General features: G+C 35.1%; 1 protein-coding gene across 1 annotated transcript; it reads left to right on the top strand.

Moving 5' to 3' along the window:
• The first annotated feature begins 2,352 nt into the window (after positions 1–2,352).
• LOC135843709 (uncharacterized protein in vnfD 5'region-like) lies at positions 2,353–15,373 on the top strand. Its single transcript, XM_065361671.1, has 2 exons — positions 2,353–2,761; positions 13,184–15,373. Exon 2 carries the CDS (start codon positions 13,226–13,228, stop codon positions 15,254–15,256), a length of 2,031 nt encoding a protein of 676 aa, XP_065217743.1. The 5' UTR covers positions 2,353–2,761; positions 13,184–13,225; the 3' UTR covers positions 15,257–15,373.
• Positions 15,374–16,462: the final 1,089 nt, after the last annotated feature.

The raw sequence follows: 16,462 nt of genomic DNA, 5'->3' as shown, positions 1-16,462 counted from the left end.
TCGACTGCAGGTAAATTTCAAGTCGTTTTGGAGCCTCCGGCGATTTTTTGAAAATACTGGAGCCTCCAGTAGATTTTTGAAACTCGAAATTTCCACAAAATTTCATCAAATCAAGTTGGAAATCCGAAATTTACATTGCACTCTTGACTTGAACAGCCATTCAGTCGACTACGGGTGAGTTCAAGTGATTTCGAAGCCTCCAGCGACTTTTTGAAAATAATTGGAGCCTCTAGTGGAAAAAGTTACCTCATTTTTGGGCAAAAATTTGCCAATTTTGAAAAATTCGTCAGAAATGAAGAAATATTTGGATCTCTTAAATAACTATACACTAACTCGTAGTACGTATATTCGAGTGGACTATTATCACTTTAGAGTGGACGAACCAAAAATGTTATTATGAGAAATTGCCTTTCTTCAAAACTGAAGGTGCATTTTCAATAATTTGAAAATTCAAAATTTTCAATATCTAGGGCAGGACAAATTTGGAAATTTTGAATCAAGTTCGCCACAATATTTGAATTTTGAAGATAGGCAATTTGTCATATTGACATTTTTTGTTCGTCCATTGGGTCACAAAGGGTTCTGGGGATCATTCAAAATGATTCAAACATTTCTTTATTTTTAATGATTTTTCAAAAGTAGTAAATTTTGAGTTTAGCAAAGCACATATCTCCTTCGATTCACACGATACGAGGTAATCAGTCTAATAATGTTTGCTTGCTAACCCCATTTGATGAAGGTTCAAAAAGTCGCTGGAGGCTCCAAAACTACTTGAAATTCATCTGCAGTCGACTTCGTAGCGGATTGATATTACTTTGTAGAATTAATTTCGGCTTTCCAACTCCATTTGATGAAAGTTTGTGGGAATTTCGAGTTTCAAAAATCTGCGGGAGGCTCCTGAACTGCTCAAAACGGTTTGAAACAGTTTCCAATCGATTTGGAAGGTCGAAAATAGGGTATATCCCAAATTTCAGTTTTCTAGGTCAATTTGGTAAAATTTTGATTTTTTTCTCACATTTTGGCCAAAATTTTATTTTTGAAAATTCACCAAAAATCAAAAAAGGCACTTAAGCTCTAGAAATTTTGACAGGTAATGAATTTTTGCCTGATATTTCGATCTACCTTTGTAAAGTTTGAAAAAGTTTATGCTAGTCCCATATTGGAACGCAGCTCGCCCTTTAAGAAAAAAGTTGTCCCGAAAAATCGGCAGGGGGGTGCAAGTGATCCTTACGCGGGCCCCCCGACTACTTATATGATCAATCATGTTCAAAACAAAAATCATTTTTTTGCCTTGAAAATGGATTTCCGAATCTAAAATCCGTCAATCGATCAAAAAATTCTTGAATGAAAATCGATTGATCAAATCCCAAAAAATCGATAAATTTTTGATTTTTGATTTTTTCATCTTATATGATTATTGATCAATCATATTTGAAATGAAAATTCAATGTTTGCTTAAAAAATAGACCTCACGATTGAATACTATTCATGTTCGAAAATCGATTAATCGAATCCTGAAAAATCGATTATTTTTTCATGAAATTATCGATGCGATTCTTGATCTCATAATTATTTTCAATCATGTTCGAAATGAAAATTCAATTTTTATCTAAAAATTAGACCCCATCGATTGAATACCTATTATTTATGATCGAAAATCAATAATTAATCAAATGCTGAAAACTCGATTTATTTGCTATTTTTGATCTTATGTGATCAATTACGTTCGACGTAACAAATCGTTTTTAACCTGGAAAATTTACTTTTTGCTGAATCGAAAATTCATCATGACTGAAAACCAAATCCATTGAATCCCAAAATTTCACTACCAAAACAGCACAGAAGGTTCTCTTGAGTGGTGTCTATTATCGATTCTCCCCTCTCCTGTAGAGTTAACGTGCGCAAAAAATTTCTCATTTTATCAAAACGCAATGAAATATACGAGAAAATTAATTACGAGTAATTTCAATTACCTACTTATCTTTTCTAAGTATAGGTACCTATTTATCGCGTGTTATTAACCCAAGCTCAAGCCAATTGATACCGAGTATTGACTTATCGACTTTATCCGTTTCATATGGGCGCAAAAAATTTCTCAATTGAAAATTTTCTTTCTACTTCTCCCTTTGATTAAGTAAATCTCGCCGCGCCATTTCCTCAGAATGCAATAAGGAAAATACCTACATATACGATTTTAAAACGATAGTAAATTTCAATTAACTGCTTATTATCGTGGGGTATTCACAGAAAGATGAGATTATTAGTTATTCGCTTATCTTTACAAAAAAGTTAATAATTTCCCTTATTACATATTTTCCCTCGCTGAGGCAACTCTGCAGATATCTACTAAGTATACCTATAAGGTCGGTACGACAAATATCAATCGTTTTTGATTGCGCTCAACCTTGCGTAATGTATTTAGTTCGTAGCTTCGCTTAATTTTCGGATAATCCGAAAATTAAGCGAAGCTACGAACTAAATACATCATGCAAGCTTGAGCGCAATCAAAAACGATTGATATTTGTCGTGCCAACCTTATAGGTATGGTATACTTACTTAGTAGATACATGAGTTGCCTCAGATAGGGAAACGCGTTGTTTTCTAACTCGATAAAATAAAATTGTATTAAAACAAGTTTCATCGTTAGAATTTTACATATTTTTTATTTTTGACCGCGTTGTATACAATTTATGTACATTCCGTTCGTGATTTGATATCGATGCAGAACTGAACGCGTTGGACAGTTTGAAGTTAGATAAAGGTAAAGTACCTATGTATATGCATTATAAAATTTTACCCCATAGTTCTCACGTCAGGTACTCCCAACTCTTGTTCAATGTTCACTGGTTGAAAAGGATCATGCATAGCACTACTCTCGTTTGAAATGTTATCAGGGCCTTTTCGTTTAGGTGGCTCGCAAAAATAATTGGTATAGGTACATGGGATTGAGGGAGCGTAGTAATTTATTTTTCGAGCTGTGCTCATCAATCCCCCCCCCCCCCGTCCTCAGAAAGAACCTATGGGTATATCGAAAACTGAAACGAAATCAACCTCCCAAAGGGTATTCCCAGGTATGTAACATAGGCGAAATGGTCCTGTTCCCAGATTTGGAAAATTATGATGGATTATTGTTGGGTACCTTAAATGAAGATTTTTCGAGCGGAATTCCCCCCCCCCCAACCAACTCCCCTAGGACAGTGTAACGGGTGAAAATTTCTGTATCCATGAGTAGTAAATGGAAAATTCTGGTACCAAGCGGAATATGTAGGGAAAGCCTGGGCATGTCAACACGATTTTTTTCAAAATAAAATTGACAAAAGAAAACTTTGAACTGTCACAGCTCCGGGTTGCATGGTTTATCATGAAAACTGTTATCGCCAAAATGTGTCTTTTTCTAATAATGCGAAAAATCACCACTGCGAACTTGCCAAAAATTCCTGATTTTGCCCAAATTATCAAAAAAGTCTCGTTTTTGTCAGAATTATAAAAAAAATCCTCACTTTTGTCCAAATTGTCAAAAAAAAAAGGAAAAAAAAAGGTGTTTTTGGCCGTAACTGTCAAAAAATACATTTTCTTCTGACTTTGTCAAAAAAGTCATAATCTTAACGTTTTGTAAAAATTGCCAAAAAAGCACATAATGGTTTTTCCAAAAATGTTTCAAAATTGTACAGAAGTTTCTTTGTAAAAAAATTATTAAAAAATCACCAATTTTGTTAAAATTGTCAAAAACTTCTTGTTTTTTGCTAAAATTTTCGAAAAATACTTTTTTTTACGTTATCAAAAAAGTCACAATATTTCTTGCAGAAATGACCAAAAAACTTTGTTAGTAGTCAAAATTTTGAAAATTCCTGTTTTTGCCAAAATTATCCTAGTAGAAGACCTTGTTATGTTTTTTACCAGAATTGTCTGCAAAGTTCTGTTTTTGCATAAATTGTCAAAAAAGTCTCGTTTATGTCAGAATTGTAAAGAGGTTCCTTTTTTATCAAGATTATAAAAAACTCCTACCTTTTGTGAAAATTGCCAAACAAAACTTCTGCTTTTTGCCAAAATGTTCAAACATATTATCCTGTTGCCAAAATTGGCGAAAACTCTTGCTTTTGCCAAAGTTGTCCTAAAAAGTCCTTTTTTTGACAAATCATTGTCGAAATCAATTTTTTTCGATTGAAAAAATTTTCAAAACTCCTGTTTTTTGTCAAATTTGTCGGCAAGCTTTACTTTTTTGACAAAATATTGTGGGCAAAGACCTTTTTTGGACAAGTTATCCAAAAAATTCTGTTTTATGCCGAAATGGTCGATGCTTTTTCTGACCATTTCGACAAAAGTAAGCATTTTTTTATAATTTTGACAAAAACGAGATTTTTTTGATAATTTGGGCAAAAGCAGGAATTTTTCTACCTAACAAAGTTTTTTGGTCATTTCTGCAAGAAATTGTGTTAACTTTTTTTAATAATATCAAAAAAATTATTTTTCGAAAATTTTGGCAAAAAACAAGAATTTTTTGGCAAATTAAAACAATTGGAAAAATTGTTTTTTGTAGCCTATTCAAATGAAAATTATTCGAAATTTGGAGTGAAGGCATGGGTGTTTGAGGTAGATAAGGAAAATAATCTATGTTGAATTCTCTACAAGATGGAGTAGGTTTGAAAGTTATCGGCGCAATAGAAAACAAAGGTTGAACTTTGAAAACTTTGACACCTCCTGGCTGTCTTTAAAAATGGGCTAGAGGGCTACGATTTGCGCCATTGGTCATCCCTTCGGAAGGTGTTTCCACAGGAAAAATTTCAAAAAAATCGCCGAACCCACCTACCACTTCTTGGTCCAATTGACCTGGAATGACGCAGCATTATTTCACTACCCGGCTTCAGCAAACTACTGATATTCCCGTGGTTGTCTGTAATGATGCACTGAATTCTTTTGTTTTTATGAAGAATGCTCAAAATTTTGAGTGAAGACATGGGTGTTTGAGGTAAGGAAAATAATCTACGTTGAATTCTCCACAATGTGTGCGATTGAAAAAAAGTTACAAAAGCTCGAAGTTTTAAAACTTTCGGAAAAATTGTTTTTTAGTGTGCGTAGCACACTATTGGTTTCACTTTGAGAAATGAAATTTCATTTACAATGAATGTTCTCTTAAGCTATCCAACCGTTTTTTGTACCTATTGGACACCATTTGAGAATCATTAAGGCGGAGGAAATAGATTAATTTTCATTCAATTCGGATGGGTATTTGCTGAGTAATTGCAATTTTAGTTCATTATTTTAATGCATAAATTCCTAAAAAATGGTAAAGGGGACTTGCAAAACACCTGCCGCTCATTGTACCCTGCTATACCCCCAGTCTATTCCATCACCAGCTGTGTTTCGTTGTACCCTGTTACACCCCCGGTCTGTTAGCTGTAAATTCCAAGTGGGAGTGGTTTGGTGGGGCATTTACAAAACAAATATATTATTTTAATGCCCTAACTCTCGTAGTGAATTCGTGGCTGAGTGGTTAGGGCATGTAGGTAGGAATAGGAAATTTAGGGACCCAGGTTCGAATCCCCGTGAGGTAAGTAGGTAGGTGACGGATTTTTCGTAGGAAATATTAGATAGGTAAATGCTTTGGAGTTACCTATGTAGTACATGATAATGGGGCAAAAATAATGCTGAAATTGAGTTATGAAATATGATATCATTTGCTAACTGAAAATTCATTTCATTAATTTTTTGTCTACCTATAGCCATAAGTATAGTAAGAATTACCTTGACATGAATAATTTTTAACTTTTTACTTATAATATGAAAATTATTTCAAAATGAGTAATTAAACTAATTTTTGTACAATTGGTTTATGTAATTTTTATTATCATGATTTAGTAAAAATTAGTAAAACAAAATGATTTTTACTATTGGTAAGTACCTATAGCAAAATTTATTAAAATGATAATTTTTACTATACGATTACAGTAAAAATTATTGAATGGGATGTGGTACTTAATTGTGCTAAATACCAGTATTTAGTTGAATTTTTTTGTAAAAATTACCCATATTTTTTTCGTGTAATTTAGAGACAATGCGAATTCTTAACATATTTTATAAGATTTAATTCCTAATTTAGAATAAAAGGCAAGTTCTGAAAATTGGGTTGAAAATTTATAAATTTGAAAACAATGGAAATTCTAAAAAAAATAATATGAAAATTTGTATTTAGACATGCTGAGAATTCCAAAAATTCATTAAAAGTTCTGTAAGTTGCAGATAATGTGAACTTGAAATGAAATAAGTATTGTAATATTTATAAAGAAGATGAGAATTCTGAAAAAATGGAGGCAATGTGAATTCCAAAAATTGAGTAAACGTTTTACAATTTGTGGACAATATGAACTTGAAAATTGAATTTTTTTTTTTTTGTTTTGTTTTGGGTGTTTATAATTACACGATTATTACACCCGTGGCTAGAAGGGTTTAGATTTGGTTTATTAGGTTGGTGCTTTTAAGTAGGGTTATAAATTTTTGGATTTCAGAAGGGTTATCTGGAATGGTCATTGAATTTGGGTCTATTTGGAGAGATAGTCTTGTTTGCTGTAATTTAGGACAGATGAATAGTAAATGTTGGATGGATATAGGTTCATTTTCACAGAATTGACAGGGGGGTTTCGGAATTTTTTGGTAGAGGTGATTGTGTGTGATTTTAGAGTGACCTATTCTTAGACGGGTTATAATTATTTCTTCTCTTCTGTTTAGGTGATTAAGATTTTTCCAGGGGTAGATTGTTTTTTTGTGTTGAAAGAGTTTGTTTGATGTCTGTGATGACCAGAAATTTTGCCATTTAGAGTGAGTATTTTGTTTGAAGAAGGATTTTATATCGTCAGGGGTGAAAATGGTGAAGGGAGGGGGGATAGTGGCTGATTTTGCATAGGTGTCAACAATTTCATTTCCTTCAATGCCGACATGACTAGGAGTGTACATAAGGTGGATGGTGTGGTTTGAATTTTGGAGATCTAGCAGAATTTTGTGATGAATTTGAAATTTTTTAATTTAAAGACAATAAGAATTCTGAAAAATTATTCAAAATTTGACTATTTAGAGGCAATGTGAATTCTAAAAATTGATTGCAAATTTCCTAACTCAGCAGCAATGCAAAATTCTGAAACTTTATTGAAAACTTTATGAAATTGTAGAGCGATGGGGAAATCGGGGAAATTGATTTGAAATTTTGTAAATTTTAAAACAATGCAAACTGTAAAAAACAACTAGAAATTTCTTAATTTAGAAGCAATACATACAAGCTTATAAATTATTCTGAAATACCTAAGGTGCACCGGGGGAAGTTGGAATTTGGGGTAAGTTAGAAAACTTGCTCTAGCGCCTAGAGGTTTATATCTGGCGAAGTGCCACTAAAGGTGACTTGAGGGTACTACTCCTACTTCATCACGGCATAAAAATTTTCGCGATTCAGTTTCATTTTAGATGTCTTTGGTTCAATTGTATTTTGTTGTTGTTTTGAACTTATTTTGAATTTGGTCTAAAATACAGACTTTCTATTTCTTAGTTTTTCGCATATAGCGGACGAACCGTGCGTCCTAGTGAAAATCTGATGCGAGTGATCTCAAAGAGAATTAAATTCTCTACAATTTTGTTTCTGTGCAATTTTTCTAGGACGCTTGGTTTGTGATCTACACCTCTGCAAAGTTTAGCCTGTTCTGACTTCCCCCAATTGGGGTAAGTCAGGACAGTTTATATTTTATTCCACTGAGCGAAAGCTACTGTGTCAATCACGCTCAAATTTTTACCATAGGTTAAGAACCCTTATGGGAACCTACATAATAAATTTGATCCATATTGGTTCATTAGAAGGGGAGTAACAGCTGGTCAAAGTTGAAATTGCGAAAAATCATTCTGACTTGCCCCGGTGCACCTTATTGTAATTTGGAAAATATGAAAACACTGAAAAACATTTATTATTATTATTTTTTTTTTTTTGGGTGTTTGTAATTACTTGATTATTACACCCGTCATATGGGATTTTAATCGAGTTGGTAAGGTCAAGTTTTTTAATTAGATCTAAGAATTTTTTAATTTTGGAAGGGTCGTCTGGTATGAATAGGGATCTTGCATCTATTTGTAGGGATAGTCTGTGCTGATGTAAGGAGAGACAGTGAAATAGTAAATGTTGGACAGATATAAGTTCTGACAGGCAGAACTGACATGTGGGTTTTGGGGCCTTTTCATAGAGGTGATTGTGTGTGATTTTTGTGTGGCCAATTCTCAGTCTGGTTATAATGATTTCTTCAAGTCTGTTTAAGTGGGAGAGGTTTTTCCAAGGATGGACTATTTTTTTATGTTGAAAGAGCTTTTTTGTGGTTTGGAGGGACCAAAAGTTTTGCCATTTCTCAAGTGTGCTTTGGGTGAAGATAGATTTGAGGTCGTCAGCTGTGATAAATGTAAGGGGAGAAAGGGTGGTGGCAGATTTTGCATTAATATCTACAATTTCATTTCCTAAGATTCCAACGTGGCTGGGTACATACATAAACTGTATAAAGAAGTTTGAATTTTGTAAGTCAAATAGAGTTTTATGAATATTTTGAATTAGAAGGTGATCAGAAAAAAGGTTTTGGATAGCAGTTAGTGAGCTGAGGGAATCACTTTGAATTAAGAAGGACTTATTTTAAGTGAGTATATCACAGATACAATGGAAAGTAGCTGTGAGTTCGGCAGTGTAGATTGAAGAACAGTAATGGATTTTAAAATTTGAAATTCTATCATTTATAGAATAGGCATATCCTGTATGAAGCGTTGGTATTTTTGATCCATCTGTAAAGCAAAGATTGAATTTTTTGTATTGTGAAAAGAGTTCAAGATAGTTCTGTTTTATTACTAATGGAGAGTGGCTATTTTTTGAGTAGTTAATAAGCTGTAGATTGACTTGAGGAGGCTTTAGAAGCCAAGGGGGTATAATATTGGTTTTTGGATGAGAGTTTTAGGATTGATTTGAAGATCGTTCAACATTCTGATGAAATTAGAAATGGGTCGTTCTATATGGTCAAAATGTTGGGGGTTTGGTGGGTTAATTGAGTTTTGGAGTGGATGGGAAGGGTTGGTGGATGCATTTGAGATGAATTTGTTTGTTATGAGAGTTCTTCTAAAATCAGGGGGTAATTCTGCCGCTTCACAATAAATGCTATTTGAGATTTTTGCAAAACATGGGCTTCCATACTCAATTTTACTGCGAATTAGAGATTTATACAAGTAAAGTAGGAGTTTGCGAGATGGATTATACCTAGAATTTTTGATTATTTTCAGCAGATTTAGGCGTTTCATGAGATCTGATTTTACTTTTAGGAAATGAGGAGTCCAATTTAGTTTTCTATCAAAAGTTAATCCAAGAAATTTAGTAGTGGTTTTGAATTCTAAAGAGTGTCCTTTGAAGTTGATAATGAGATCTGGAGGAATCTGATTTTTTTTTGGTGAAAAGTATACAGTGGGTTTTTGACTCTGAGAAGGTTAGACCATTAGAATCTGCCCATGATTGAATTTTTTCAAGGGTTTCTTGGATTACATGAAGAGCTAGTTGAATATTATTTGAATGAAAGGAAATAATGTTTATATCATCAGCAAAGATTCTCAGAGAAATGGGTCTAGAAACAACATTGGAAATGTCATCAATCAAAAGTATAAATAAAACTGTGCTAAGAACTAACCTTGGGGGACTCCGTTTTCAATTTCAAAAAATTCTGAGTATGTGAGTGAGAGTTTCAAAAATTCTCATCACTGTGACATGGTTGATTCACTTTATGCACTACCTAGATTATGTAGAAAAGGCAGATAGCTACGCACACTTTGCAGCTTAGCTGTCTAGTTTTTTTTTTTTTTTTTTTTTGTATTTAAATACATACCTACAATTTACTCGAAATTTTGAGTGAGGATGTATAGGTGTTTGAGGTAAGGAAAATAACCTATTACGTTAAATTTTCTGACAAAATAGGGTAGGTCTGAAAGTTATCCGCGCGATAGAAAAAAAAGTTATAGAAGCTCGTAGTTGTAAAACTTTTGGAAGAAATTGTTTTTTTATGTTTTTTTTTTTGTATTTTTGAGCTTTCAACCTTTGTTTTCTATTGCGCGGATAACTTTCAAACCTACTCCATCTTGTAGAGAATTTAACATAGATTATTTTCCTTACCTACCTCAAACACCTATGTCTTCACTCCAAATTTCGAATAATTTTCATTTGAATAGGCTACAAAAAACAATTTTTCCAATTGTTTTACAACTGTCGAGAACCTGCGCCATCTTGTAGAGACTTTTACATAGGTAGATTTTTCCTTACACCTCGAACACCTAACACCTACGTAATCACTCAAAATTTCGTGTAATTTTCATAAAAACAAAAAAAAGTCAGTGCATCACAGATCGCTGCTCTGATACCAGTAGCTGAAGTGGGGCACTGAAATGCTTCACCAACGACATAAGAACAACCGACTCCCTGAATCCCTGACACAAACTTAATCAATTCATTTGAAATGAGTTAGCCGCAGAGTCGGCCATCTTATCTTTAGGTTTAGTTCGAAGCAGGGATGGAAAGCTAGCCGAAAGCTAAAAGCTGAAAGCTGAAAGCCAAAGGAAGTTTGGGATTTTTAAAAGCTAAGAGCTGTTGCACCCCCCCCCCCCTCCCGCCGATCCTCCGGGACAACTTTTTTCTTAAAGGAGACATTCTAAAGAACATTTTAAAGCAAACTCGCACAAAAAAAAGTTGGCCTTGCTTACAAAATGGCGCCCATTTTGATTGACAGGTCAGCTGAAATCGCAGATTTTGCGTTTCAACATAGGACGTGCAAGAAATTTTTCAAACTTCACAAAGGTAGATCGAAAGATCATGCAAAAATTCATCACCTGTCAAAATTTCAAGTGAGTGGGTTTTCGATTTTTGGTGAATTTTTAAAAATCGAATTCAGGCCAAAAATGAGGGGAAAAAATCAAAATTTTACCAAATTGACCAAGAAAGCTGAAATTTGGGATTTACCCTATTTCCGACATGCCAAATCGATTGGAAACGGTTTCAATCCGTTTTGAGCAGTTCTGGAGCCTCCAGCAAATTTTTGAAAATCGAAATTCCCACAAAATCCCATCAAATTGGAGTTGTAAAGCTAAAATTTATTCTAAAAACTAATTTCAATACGCTACGAAGTACTGCAGGTGAATTTCAAGTCGTTTTGGAGCCTTCAGCGACTTTTTGAAAGGTTGTATGGCGTTTTTTTTTTTTGGAAAATTGGAATTTTCTAAAAGTAGATGGAAGCTTCAAAACCATTTGAAACCACCATGTAGCCTGCGAAGTAAATTTCAGCTTGCCAACTCCATTTGATAAATTAATGTTGGGGAAATTTCAAGTTTCAAAAGTCTACTACAGGCTCCAGTAATTTTCAAAAAAGTCGCTGGAGGCTCTAAAATGACTTGAAGCCACCTGAAGTCGTCTTCAGAGGGTGTTAAAATTGGAATGTAGAGTAAATTTTTGCTTTCCATCTCCATTTGATGAAATTTTGTGAAAATTTAAAGTTTCAAAAATCTGCTGGAGGCTCCATTAACTTTCAAAAAAGTCGCTGGAGGCCCTAAAGTGACTTGAACCCACCTGAAGTCGTCTTCAGAGGGTGTTAAAATTGGAGTGTAGGGTAAATTTCAGCTTTCCATCTCCATTTGATGAAATTTTGTGAAAATTTAAAGTTTCAAAAATCTGCTGGAGGCTTCAGGAATTTTCAAAAAGTCGCTGGAGGCTCCAAAACGACTTGAAACCCACCTACAGTTGACTTCGTAGCGTTTTGAAATTAGTTTGCAGAGTAAATTTCGACTTTCCAACTCCAATTTGATGGAATTTTGTGGGAATTTTGAGTTTCAAAAATCTGCTGGAGGCTCCAGAACTGCTCAAAACGGGTTGAAACCGTTTCCAATCGATTTGGCATGTCGAAAATAGGATATATCCCAAATTTCAGCTTTCTTGGTCAATTTGGTAAGATTTTGATTTTTTCCCTCATTTTTGGCCTAAGTTCGATTTTTAAAAATTTACCAAAAATCGAAAAACGCACTTCAACACTTGAAATTTTGACAGGTGATGAATTTTTGCATGATCTTTCGATCTACCTTTGTAAAGTTTGAAAAATTTCTTGCAAGTCCTATGTTGAACCGCGGCTGACCTGTCAATCAAAATGGCCACCATTTTGTAAGTAAGGCCAACTTTTTTTTGGGCAAGTTTGCTTTAAAATGTTCCTTAGGATGTCCCCTTTAAGAAAAAAGTTGTCCAGGAGGATCGGGGGGGGGTTGCAATTACTCCTATTGTCATATGCCGGACTATATAGCCATTTGCCATTTTCCCGATTTTTTTGTTGTTGTTGTGAGTATCCATCAGAGTCCTGCACGGTATAGTTAAAATAGCCGAATAACCGCCGGAGCTATCGGCTAATTCAACTACACGTTACGAACTGTAGTTAGTTTTGTCGGCGCGCGCAACCGACAAATAACTAACTATAACTACCTGCCGAGGCAGCGGTAAGTTAGCTTCGGTTCTGTTGATGTCTCATCAATACATTTTGGTGACTCATCAAACAGATAAGAAAGAAGCAAACGTTATTTTTCCGATAAGAACGCGGTATAATCGCAGGTAGTGTAGTTATTTTAACTACAAGTTAGTCAATGGTTACGTTATCTGAGTTACAAATATTAATCGCACCGGCCGGTGCGGTTATAACCTGCCGGTGCGGTTATAACCTGCCGTTAGGATGACTACTAACTATAGCTATCCGCCCTGGACACGCAACTAACGCAGATAACTTTTAACTATACCGTGCAGGACTCTGGTATCCATGGTGTACTTTTCTGTATTGTAGCAATGTGTGAAAATATTAAAAGCTAAAAACTGAAAGCCAAAAGCTAAATAAAAGCCGAAAGCCAATAGTTTTTGGAAGCTAAAAGCTAGCTATTAGAAAGTTTCATTAATTTGAAGAGCCAAAAGCTAAAGCTAAAGTTTCATCTTTTAGCTTTCCATCCCTGGTTCGAAGCGTTAAACGCCAATCGCCAAAGAAAATTTTGTTTGCCAAAAGTTGGGAAAATTGCTTACATCTACCTAGTATCTACCTACGTTAGTTTATCCACCAGCCTATTATGAGCGTATTGTACTCTGATTCTCAATGTTATTTTACCCTTACCTATGTTCATGCAGGTGGCTCCTTGGTTTTGTTAGAACTGCAGTCGCACCAACTGAATGATTCATAACAAAATGACGAAGATGTTTACTACCTTTTCCCTATGCGTGTATTTTTTATTGGTCATAATTCGAGCTGACAATGCTAAACACGAATGTCAAAATTTACCAACTGACGCAACCTCTTTCGCAACTATGATGACCGAGGGAATGGTTTTCGTCGACAAAACTGCTTTCATTGAGAAACTACTGAATTTAGCCAAGCCACCATTCGTTATACTCACCCGCCCCCGCAGGTTTGGAAAATCCACATTTATAGATATGTTATTTGAGTTTTATTCCGGAAATAAACATCTTTTCAATGACACGTACATCGCCAAACGAATGCCCGGAGACTGGACAAAATATCCCATTATCCGAATGGATTTCGGTTTTGTTACTCCAATTAACAGTATCGCTGATATTGATAAGTATGAAAAGGAACTCGAAACTATACTTTGCGGCATTGGAAGAGAATATGGGCTCGACTGTGAATCAAGTCGCCTCATTGGTGTACTCATCGACAGTCTGTACATTAAATTTGGCCAACCTGTAGTAATCTTGATCGATGAATATGATAAAATATCCAAACAAGGAAATCCTAAGTTGTTGAAACAGTTTGAAGACACTATCGTCGCATTCTATGATTCAATAAAACAGAAGAACAAGCGTATCAAACTCCTATACATTACCGGTGTTTCTAGAATATCCCTATGTTTTGCGCAAAGTGGCCTGAACAATCCCATAGACTTGACGTTCGACAAAAATTTTTCTAGTGCAATGGGATTCACATTAGATGAAATAAAATCGAATTTTGGACCATGCTTGCAGTGTTTGGCCACTCATTATGGAGTGAATGACGTATCGCAGATCATTACAAATCTCACTTATAGGTACGACGGCTACAGATTTAGTCTGGAAGATGATAAAACAAAAATGTTTAATCCCGTTTCCGTAATCTCCTGCTTTAGAGAATTGGAAATCACAGATTATTGGACACGGACGGGGAAAATTGATGACGTAATCGAAAGGATAAAAATAACGGATAAAAGTATCGAAGAGTATTACTATTATAGTATAAACGTTAAACATGTGAAGTATTTATACGATAACGAATTCAGCCCGCAGATTCCGCCAGCCGTTTTATTACATAATTACGGTTATCTGACAATTAGAAGATATACTAAAAAATCCGGTACCGTTATATTAGGATATTCAAATAAGGAAATCGAAAATGCAATTAAAGAAAAACTAATGGATGCGCGCTTTGAACCGACTTACGAACACGCGATTAATATGAGTTTACGGGAAGGAGATTTGGAAGCTTTCATTGGCTTTCTGAACGATAAGGCATTCAGAAACTTTAATTTGCCTAGATCCCAAAAACCAAAAAAAAGGGCCCGATACACGGTCACTAGACAAATTCTAACCGCACTAATTGATTCCGAAATAGCCGCTGTGTATTCCACTCAGTGCATGATTGTAGAAGATGGTCAAACTAAGGGCGATATCGACCTCCAGATTATAAGTATGCATTGTCAGGTTAAAAAGAAAACTCACCTTAAAAGTTCAACTCAGGTTAGAAAAAGTTTCAACAATTCCAACTGTTTTAAATCAGATGTGGTCATTACGATTGAGATTACAGTGTGTCACAGCGCCATCAAAGCGATGTTGCAATTGCTCGAATACGCTGTAAAACATACCAACCCGTTTCGTATGGAGATCGATAAATCCTCCAGAAAGGATCTCCCAACTCGTACTAATTTGTTGGCCTTAAACATCGAAAAGATACAGAATCAGCGTGTCAAAATTCAAGGCTGGATTACCATTCCCTACCGAAATGGCAAAATTTTTGTAAACGAACTGCAAAGTAATGACAAAACCGCATTTCATGAACTAAAAACAGGTTGGGAAGGTAAAAAATCCAAGTGGGGCAGTGCGGATCTCGAATCAGAAAAGGAAATCGTAGTTTGGACTGAAGAGCCATCGGTTACAACAGAAGAAACCACAGATATACAGCCCATTAAGCCAAAACGAACCAGAAGATCTTAGGTATTAACGCCGAAACTTCAAGTGCTTTCTTTTTGCATGCTCGGCTGCACGATGAAATCAATCGTTTTATTCACTCATGTAGCATTTAAGAAATAAAGTATACCTCTAGTGAAGTAATGAGTCTCCGTCTTCTACCTACGATACGATATATACCCTTCCCCCTCTCCTGAGCACACATGGGTAGAGTTGTTGTTGTTTGTTTTTTTTGCCTTATAGGTATTTTACACCGCTGTGTTTTTTAGCCAAATTTTTGTAAAAGTCATTTTATTTACTTAAGGTGCACCAGGGGAAGTCAGAACGTTTTTTCACAATTTCAACTTTGATCAGCTGTTACTCTCGTACTAATGAACCAATATGGCTGAAATTTGGTATGTATAGGTTCCCATAAGGGTTCTTAACCTATGGTAAAAATTTCAGCGCGATTGTCACAGTAGCTTTCGCACAATCGAATAAAATGTAACTTGTTCTGACTAGAAAATCTACAAAATTAATTAGTGATTTTAGGATTCGACCCTGATTGATGCGCAATATGTCGAATAACATGTTTTCGAGGTCGTAGAATCCAAATCTGGAGTTATTTTTTTTGCAGGAGTGGGGGGTGAGGCGTGTGGAGAGGAAAAATTTCAAAATTTTCCTACATTATCATGTGATATGTCGAGTAATGTGTTTTCGAGGTCGTAGAATCCGAATCTGGAGTTATTTTTTTTGTAGGGGTGGGAGCTGAGTCAAGGGGAGAGAGAGTAAATTACAAATTTTGCCTATATTAATGTGTATAATGTCGATTGATATGTTTTTGAGGTCGTATAATTCGAATCTGGGGTTATTTTTTTGCAGGGGTAGGAGGTGAGGGAAGGGGAGAGGAGAAATTTCAAATTTCGCCTATAATATTGTGTAACATGTTGATTGAAATGTGTTCAAGGTCGCAGAATTCAAATCTTGAGCTAGTTTTTAGGGTTGAGTGCTATTCAAGTACGTTTGGGGAGAGGGGGGTTGTGGCCTACTGTGCCCCGTGCAAGTTGGAACAGTAATGAAATGAGCTGACTAATGATTATTTGAAATAACTTCCGCTCAAATACACGGATGTGTATGAAAATGGCGATTTGTAGAAATCTCCCCCTCCTCCTGCCTATTATGGCATTTTGGCTGTCATTGTGGTAACTTCAGAAAAACAATTCATCTGACAATTTATTGTAGAGTACAAAAATG

This window comes from Planococcus citri, chromosome 4 (assembly GCF_950023065.1).
Source record: "Planococcus citri chromosome 4, ihPlaCitr1.1, whole genome shotgun sequence".
In the NCBI taxonomy this organism is placed as follows: domain Eukaryota; kingdom Metazoa; phylum Arthropoda; class Insecta; order Hemiptera; family Pseudococcidae; genus Planococcus; species Planococcus citri.
The sequence above is the reverse complement of the archived record's forward strand: the minus strand, read 5'-3'. Positions and strand labels throughout refer to the sequence as shown.